The sequence below is a fragment of the Branchiostoma floridae genome, chromosome 10 (genome assembly GCF_000003815.2).
Source record: "Branchiostoma floridae strain S238N-H82 chromosome 10, Bfl_VNyyK, whole genome shotgun sequence".
Lineage (NCBI taxonomy): Eukaryota > Metazoa > Chordata > Leptocardii > Amphioxiformes > Branchiostomatidae > Branchiostoma > Branchiostoma floridae.
This window is the reverse complement of record NC_049988.1, coordinates 833,187-842,614: the sequence shown is the minus strand read 5'-3', so window position 1 is coordinate 842,614 and position 9,428 is coordinate 833,187. Positions and strand designations below refer to the sequence as shown.

At 42.6% G+C, this 9,428-nt stretch overlaps 1 protein-coding gene and 1 pseudogene across 1 annotated transcript; both read right to left on the bottom strand.

Moving 5' to 3' along the window:
- Positions 1 to 788: 788 nt before the first annotated feature.
- On the bottom strand, positions 789 to 4,698 carry LOC118424197 (annotated as a pseudogene).
- A 385-nt stretch (positions 4,699 to 5,083) lies between these two features.
- Positions 5,084 to 9,216, bottom strand: LOC118425138. The gene is made up of 3 exons (XM_035833956.1): positions 9,014 to 9,216; positions 8,270 to 8,543; positions 5,084 to 5,650 (listed from the first exon to the last, which is right to left on the bottom strand). The coding sequence occupies exons 1-3, from the start codon at positions 9,069 to 9,071 to the stop codon at positions 5,632 to 5,634; spliced, it is 351 nt and encodes a 116-aa protein (XP_035689849.1). The 5' UTR covers positions 9,072 to 9,216; the 3' UTR covers positions 5,084 to 5,631.
- Positions 9,217 to 9,428: the final 212 nt, after the last annotated feature.

The window sequence follows — 9,428 nt, the reverse complement described above, 5'->3', positions numbered from 1 at the left end:
ATACGGACAAATGTGAACGCCCTCGCCCTTCAGTGTCGTGCGGCTGAGGTTCCTATGTCGGACGTGTCCATAGAACCTCGACGCAGAATCATTTTCTCACGATGTTGTGAACAGAGTGGAGCAGCTTTTGTATTGCGTCAAAAGATGGCGGAATGATTACATAAGACGCATGACTTGACAAACAAGCAAGTCGGGCTTTGCTTTCTATGCTCCGTTTACACTTCTGCATACATTTGTGGATTCAAGACCATATGAGTTCCGTATTGACACGGCGTAGGTAAATTATGCGGGGAAGAAGTTATTTCTACTTTGACCCCCAGTTATATGTCGTCAGCTAAGGAACCGACACTGAAATACTTCATTGGCCTTGAACTTCACCTTAGTCAACATAATGTAATGACAATATGCATACACTCAGTGGAAAGAGCTCTGAGGAATATCACCTCGCTATAGACATCCTTGTTTACCGTTATCTCATATTCTTGTCGCCTGCTGTAGTTTCGCAAGTAACATTGCAAGCGCATCCTCCTACGCACGGTCCCCAACGGCTAGCTAACTGCCTATTGGGGCCCTGCTGTCTGGTGGCCCACCAGCAGTTACTGTGAGCGTAGCCACAAACCAGCTGTCAGCCAATCCGAGAATATGCCTTTCTTAGGCTTTCTGTTTACGAAAGCCATATCGCAAAGGCCACTGGGAAGCTATCAGCCAATCATGTTACGTCTTACATAGCTCCATCCTCCTACGTCCGATGCGCAACGGCTGACTGCCCATATAATGGTAAGCTCATTAATATTTATAAGCAGGGCGGTCAGTAACTGATCTGAGTGCACCAGACAGCAGAGGTGACCACAAGGAGTTTCGACACAACTGTGGTCCCTCTGCGTAGGAGAATATGCAAGCGATGTCCGGAGTATCAAGAAACTCATTGTTTTCCACAAGGACCGACCTGCATCTTCAGAACACCCCGTTTGTGGAGTTCCCTGTTAAAGTCGTACTCCTGGTTCATTTTGTGTATGGGGTCAAAAGCATGATGTAACGGAGGATCGACGAAATCTCCTGGATAATAGTGGTACAGGATAGAGTTGTTGTTCGCGTCTTCTGTGAAAGGGTAGAATCCGTACATATAAGGGTGGTCACAGAACGTTGTCATCATCATCACACTCACCAGACCAATGGAAGGTGTTCCCCTCATCTTCTTCTTCGCTATTTTAGATGCAGTTCTGGTGAGAAGAAGGAAAAAACAGGCCATTCACCTCTCGTATCATCATTATCAACAGTCTAAAATTCGGCTTATTATGTATAGTTTGACGCTAGTTCACCTTTATCCGCGGGGTAACCTAGATCCATTGCTTTCAGAAATGGGTATTCAGGGATATGAAGTCGACGGACGGTAGTTTTAATCTACAATATTTTGAACATATTACAACTTGAAACCACTGTCCTTCAAGTTGATATCCCTTAATACCGTGTTGGTAAACACAACGAATATAGGGTACCTTGCGGATAAAGATGAACTAGCGTTACAAGTCGCAGGTTTGTAAATCATCAATGAAAGGAATCTTAATTCTCTCCTCGGAACTCTCTCTCCATCCCTCTCTCCCTCATCTTCTCCCTTTCTCTCTCCCTCTTCCTCCATATATCAACAGGGAAAATATCCACTCACCTGCTTATTCCGGTCCTTAGTCCTCCTTCACGACTTAACAACGGAAATGAGAGTCTATACGCTTTCACAGCTGTCTCAATATTCTCTCTTGATCCTTTGTCTGCAAACAGAACGGCACCTTGAACGCTTCTAAAGCGACTCTCGTACACATCCTGCGATCTGTTTTTAAAAAGCGAGGACTGTCGGATTCGGTCTGGCCCCTTCAGGTTAAATAATACCATGCTGGTCCGTTTGCCGACATCTTTCTCGTAACCTTTGATGGCCGGTAAATCTATTCGTATGACGTAATCCATGGAGTCGATCTCCGCTCCACACTGACTTCCAAGGAGGACGCCACTATTGCCTACGACAGCGCACGTGTTGTACGAGGGGGGTTCAATAAGTTCTTTGCCTCACCAAGAAATAACAAGCACAACTCAGATTTTCAGGCACAACTTCATAGTATGAAGTCTTTTATCAATATCCTCCAAATTACAAATCATTGGAGTCATTACTTTCCAGGCATTCGTTTTTTCTAAATTAGAAGGTAAGTGGGGAGAAAAAGAAGGGTGAAGTGTGATCAGACAATTTGACCTCACACCTCAGGTTGCAGATCAATTGTCCACCTTTTTTTTTCGTTATCCCTTACCTAACGTTACTGGGTGTCGCCTGCAACATGATGATCACAATAATTTGAATTTTGGTACACATTTATATAAGACTTTATACATGTACGTGGGGTTATCAATAAGTCCCCGACTTTACCGAGAAAAAATAAGCACAGCTCAGATTTCGAAGCATAGATGTCAAGTATAAAGTCTTATATAAATATGTACCAAAATTCAAATTAGTGTGATCATTACTTTGCAGGCGACACCCAGTAACGTTAGGTGAGGGAGAAGGAAAAAAACGTGGACAATTGACCTGACCTGAGTGTGTGGGTCAATTTGCGCTGCTGGAAGTTAGAAACCCAATTCTTTTTGCTTGAAATAGGAAGAGAATCATTATCAAACATTTTGACAACGTCTTTTGTTAATTTATGGCATGGGAAACTAGACCCACACATGTCTGATCACAATTCACACAACTTTTTTCTCGCCACTTACCTTCTAATTTAGGAAAAACGAATGCCTGGAAAGTAATGACTCCAATGATTTGAAATTTGGAGGATATTGATAAAAGACTTCATACTATGAAGTTGTGCCTGAAAATCTGAGTTGTGCTTGTTATTTCTTGGTGAGGCAAAGAACTTATTGAACCCCCCTCGTAGTGGCCGATGTGCACATCTTCTGTGTAGTTCCCCAACTTCCATTTATGCATGCGATCCATGAATTACAGTTTCTCCGTGAATTTTCTGGAAGACAAACTCAGCGTTGACATCACATGTGGACAATTTCTATAATTGATTCCACTCTTCTCTAAAGGGGTATTCCAATAGATAATGTACCAATAAATATATAATCAGCCGACCTTTGGTGGAAGTCCACTTGTGGTGAATTACGCAACGTGTTATAGAAATTGCTAAACTTTCTTTCAAACACTGAAATCAATATAGGACTTACCCTAAATTTTCGGTCAAACTCCGTAGACCTTGTTCACAGAATGACCCTCTCTATCTCCGGCAGTGACGTCAGGAACACGCCACTTTTGCAGGAGGGGGTCATAAGTATCAGAAAGTCTATGTCGCCCCCCGTCTCTGTTGAGTGTGGGCCTGGGTGCTCTCGGAGGTCGACGGAGTTTGACCGAAAATCTAGGGTAATTCCTATATTGATTTCAGTGTTGGAAAGAAAGTTTAGCAATTTCTATAATGTATTCTACCAAGTTGAACACAGATGAACTTTCATACGCAACGTGTGTTTATAAAACAATATGACACTCACTAAACCCATGCAGGCCCTACCCATGTATTCCCTATACGCATAGACACTTATCGTGAATATTTTCGGCATAAATGAGGGGCGCTAAGCACACCAAGAAGGTCAATAGTTCACAAGATATCAAAGAACACATGGCAAGACGTGTTTTCCTTTAATAGCGCCCCTGAAATTAGTTTTGTAACCTAACTTAAGTCAGGCGTTGTCAGGCACATTACTTTACTTTACTTTATTAGAATTGCGACAATTGCACATTGTATGCAGCTATAGGCTGAGATTGATTAATTCAATTAGAGGGTACTTGGGAAGTTTTCTAGAAGATGGAATGCTTTTTGATGCTAGTGGGGCTAATGGGTACTTTATCGTAAAATGTAGTATGCATTCGTCACTTCCCTCAATTAATATCTTTCGGAACTCTCCCTTCTGGATCCGGAGTGAAATGCCCCTTTAAGTTCGCGCAGATGCTGGGATGTAAGATCCTAGTATCTTGTGGCTAAAAAGGAAATAAGATAATTCACTCACCTGACATATCTCAAAGCTTTGGGTCTAAATCGCCATGCAGATTCTGGCGCCAAGTTCCCGAATTCCAGGGTTGGTCGACGAGGCTGGGCTGGATGACTATGCTTGGCTAGCCGAATAGGCTGGGTTGCCGGAAAAGGCTGGACTGGCTGACTAGGCTGGGATGGCCGAATAGGCTGGGCTAGCTGATTGAGATATCGATAGGCAGGCCTAGTAGGCACCACACGGGTTTCTCCGTAGGTGACATTGAAATACCTAGAACGTAATTCGTAATATCGGAATCACTTGCCTGGACACAATCTCACATCTACATCTTCTTAAGGCTTCAAGCTATCTACATTCCAAATATCATGAAGATCCTTCAACCCATTATTTCAACCAGTTATTTCCCTCAAAAGGGGTGATGCATCTACACATACCTGTGGAATATGTAAATCGTACATTTGCTGTTGTTGGTGTGTTATAGTATTCGCCTGGCTGTATTTATGTGTGTGCGCTAGTGGTACAAACTGCCAAAGCCGGTTTATGGATTCCAGATGTAATCTTTGCTCTCACTGGACTATCAGTTACACTCGGCTACTTGGGAATTCCGTTTTTTGGAACGGAAGAATGCAGATTGCAGACAAACATGATGCAACTACGCATGTGGGCGATCCACACCATACTGTTAGGCTCGCCCGGTTAGGCGTCGCCAAAAATATGATAAATAGATATTCTGGCAGGGTGTGTTATACTCAACTGTGCAATTCATTTTTCTCAACACACTGATTGATATTTACAAACTAAAAACTTCTTTATTATACTATAATTTAAAGAGACATTGCTAAGAGTGTGGTGTATGTGTGTGTGTGCATTGTTTTTCTCCTCTTCCGAACAATGATACTACAATCGATTCAAAGTTGTCAAAGATTAAATATGCCAGCGACCGTGCGCAAATATCTCACGTGTTACTGTTGTGTTGTTAATCCAGTGACCTTCTAAATTAGAGTGCAAATTGGGGTCTGAACCACAACACACCGGCCACTCAGAGACTGTGTCTAACATGTCGTGACAATATCGAAGATGGATTTTATTTTGTGAAGACTTGTACTTTTAACTTACAGTAAAGAGAGAGAAAGAGAATTAATACGTACGCTGTAGCAGACTATTACCACTAACAGAAACTTCACCCTACTATCTAGTACAAAGAATGACACTTTCCATGTACTATTGTCGTGTCCAACTCGTATATCCGCCTACATAACTTAATTTATCTTTGCTTCATTCCAAAAGCAAGACCGCCAAATCATTCATTCATTACCAGCGATTTATTGTAATTCATACTGTTGTAAATTATATTGACTTGTAGCATTGTTGTTTAATAGCCGTTACTATACATTATACCATGTGTGATTGTTGAGCAATAAGGTTCATTAATATAAGTGACATTTATCCATTTTGTCTTTGTTGCTAACATGTTAACATCATGATAATCGGGATGTCCGTAGCCCAGAGACGACTCAATGTCCCCGTGGGTCTCATACCGACGTTGTTGTGGCTGCTGTGACGTATCTGCGGTGTGGAGATGTGAAAACGGATCCTGCTGACGTCATCCAATCAGCCAATAATCGCCTGCCTGTTAGGAGAAAAATATCTCCGTGAATAATTTCATCAGGTTGGTACGTCACCGAATAAAGAGACTCTTTTTACACAACAAATGCCTTATTCTCACCGAAACGTCGGTAAGAATAAAGCATTGGTTGTGTAAAAAGAGTCTATACAGAGAAAAATACCTGTTGTTAGGAGAAAAATACAACTGTGGGGCGTTCATTCTCCTGGTCAGTTTCAGTCCCTTAGACCACGCCTACTTTGGTGCAATAATATGGATGACATCTTCTGGGAGCCCCAAAAACTGATGCGAGCGTGCGAAGAAAAAGGTTTGGCTAAAAAGTTGCCTCCACAGCGCACACAGAGTATGACATACTTTATGTCCTTCCTGTTTGACTATGAACGTTATTTTGGCATTGGCAATTTATTGTTTTTGCAATATCTAAGGCAAATATAGACAAATACAGAGAGTCTGGGATACTTGCTCATTTTACAGCTGCTTTGTACGATCTACAGTATGGCCGAAAACCGTTAGGGGGCGGGTGGGTGTTTGCTGGTCAAATGTCACAATTGCAATAATGGATAGTTTACGGGCTGTTTATTTTGCACTTTCGGGCGTCTCCCCCACGTGGCCCCCTATGACCTATGATTAAATGCCTCTTCCACGTACTCGCCAAGCAGATGTGTTGCTCCGGCTGTTTTAGTTTACGTGTTTTGTCGGTCTTTCTAGTACTGTCTTCTTTATGGCTACGAGATTTTGGGCAACTGCGGTCCCGTGATCTTTTTCAGATTCTGAGTTAAAATCACCCCTGAACCCGACGACCCGGATAGACGGGAATTGGAATATGTCATATCACGCAGGACAGGTTTTGAACAAATATTCATGCTATACATGACATACATAATAATAATATAAGGCCGAAACACAACTACAACGCTATATAAAACTAGTGTATGGAAAATATGTAAGGGAACAGAAAACACAACAAAACAATGTCTCCTATGATAAAATGCCCCTTCCATGTACTCTTCAAGCAGAGGTTCGGCTCCGGCTGTTTTAGTTTACCTGGCATTCTTGTACTGTTTTCTTTATGCCCACCAGTCAAACGTTTGGATATTTTGGGATACAGAGGCGACGGAAAATGGTTTCTAAAAAGAACCTGTATTTTCAAAATATTGCAGTTTAAAACCACAGTCCTTCGACTTCAAATCCCTATGTTCAAAAATGTACCAAGTTTGAACTGACATAGGTTACCCCACGGATAAAGGTGAACTAGCGTTAGAGACATTTGTGTTGGATTGTCCTTAATGTTGTCTAATGATAGCGTTTTGTGTAGTTGATAATGCAGTGATTGAGAAAGTTGTTTAAGTCAACCGCCTGTTAAGAAAACGACTCTCTGCCCACCGCATGTTTCCGTTATCAATGATCAAACAGACGTAAGTCGTTAGTTGCTTTCTTCAATATTTGCTCTCATTCTGAAGTGGTTCGTGTCAGGATGTGTAAGGAATTATCGTTTATCTTTGTTCTCTAATGGCACATCGCCTAGTAACGCCGAGTTATGTTTAGAATCAAAGTAGGTACGTGAGAATCGAACAGAGTGGCATTTGTGTTTATGACAAGTGAGTGGCAAAACAAAGGTAGCTAGATTTAGCTGGTAAACATGACCTTTCCGTGATGACGGTTACGGGCGGCGAATCAAGACTTGGTGCCGTTGCGTTGGTCCATGTCACCCTGGTAAAATAAATGCTTCTTTCTTCATAGAACTATGTTCATCGGATAATGTTAGTAACAGCAAATTGAAGCTCGCATCTCTACGTTACGGACGGCGAATCAAGACATGGTGCCGTTGCGTTGGTCCATGTCACCTTGGTAAAATAAGTGCTTCTTTCTTCATAGAACTATGTTCATTGGATAATGTTGGCAACTGCATATTAAAGCTCTCATATCTGTTCGTTGTGAAACCCGTAAGTGAAGGTCGTCCAACTTTTGTTTCTTGTATAAGACTTCATCTTATATGGACGACAACGACATCATCTGGAGACACCACAACTAATACGCGAGGGTGAAAAGAAAAATCCTGCTATAACACAGGACTAGATATTTTGTCTATTTTTTCATAGGCTTGGTTTGTATTCTGGTCGCCTCTAGTAAGACTGTAGGAGACAATCGTGGCCCTTTCAATGATGGTTTTATTGCCATTTTCGTTTAAAGAGGGGAACAAAGGCTCTCTAGCCCCATGCCCTGACCATGCGCCCCCTCACCCTGGAGAGTAGATCCTCTGGCAAGTATAAAATGCTGATTGACAAGGTATGTGATTGGCCACAGTTGTTTTTAGAATACGCGAAAGTCAATGCGTGCACGGATGTCATCCATAAGTTAGTGTGTTCTAACACTTGTTCCCTTTATCCGCGGGGTAACCTATATCCGTTGTTTTTAAAGACAGAGTATTTAGGGATATCAAATCGACGAAAGCCGAAACTGCAATCTTTCATATTGTTTGCATACAAGTGACAATATTCTAATTTGAAACTACCCGTTCACTTGATATTCCTTAATACCCTTCTCAAAACAACGGATATGGGTTACCCCACAGATAAAGGTTACCCGTAGTTTTTGAAACGGTAGCTGATTGGAAATGGTACTTACTGACACAGATAAGCACAAAATGGGTCCCTCCAGGCACTGAGGATATCGCAGCGACAGTCGAATGACTTTCCGTTGTTATCAACGCCCGTCAGGACTTCCTGACCACTCTGATGACCGCTCTGACCACTGACCACCTCCCGGCCAGTTTCTTGCGACTGTAGGTTGACCAGTGGAGCCTGGTTGGTCTCTTGGTACTGCAGCGAGGCTTGGAAGAGTTGTGCCAGTAGGTCGGAGACAACAGCGTGGTTCTGCGGCCGAATCTCGGGAGGAGCCCCTGAACAAGCGAGTTAGGATTTAGTGAGGTCGCGTGGTGTAAAGGCAACGTGTTTGATCCAGAACAGATAGGTCCTGGGTTCAAATCATGTCATGTCACCGATCTTGTCGGGCACTTTTCACGAGTTTCCGCTTCAGTAAGATGGAAATGAGTACTTAACTGCGGTTAGGGATAGTCTTCGGATAGAACATTGAATACAGACCGTGCCATAATCATCATCATGATCGTGGGCACTAAAGCCGTAAAGGAAGAAAGAAAGAAAGAAAGAAAAGGTGACGGAAGAATGTCAGCTCTCATGGAGGCCACCAGGAGCACATTTATCTGAAATACAGTTCTTAGACTTATGCGAAAACTAACACAAAATCTGTGTTGTCCCAGGTCTGCACAGTATGGACTCAAAGAAACCTCAACAGTAAAATACATGCTAAAGGTCGTTAAAAGAGCAGAGGCAGCTACTGGAACAACCTTACCTTCCACAACTACGGCCAGAACCGCCAACAAAACCAAAGGAACTGCAACTCTGGCCATGGTAGTCCTCAGGGATGTTACTGGACAAATCTGGAGGTGCTTGGTGAGTAGTGGTTGGTGTAAGCAGCGCAAAACGGGAGTCTGACTTAAAACCTCCCAACTGCGTGATTCTCAGCGGGGGGTCGGTCTGAATCACAAGGACTATGCACGTAATTAATGACGTATAAGCTGACATGAACGGTGATTGTGTTTACCTAGCCTTACCACGGCCTATATCACACCCTCCCCGCATATAATGGCTTGTTTATTAGAGGACAATTGATAGCTTTTTTAACAATGTTCCGGCATAAATGATAGCTCATTAAGCCAATGTTGCTGATCGCCTACACACTTTCGCCTAGCAACCGCCAATACATA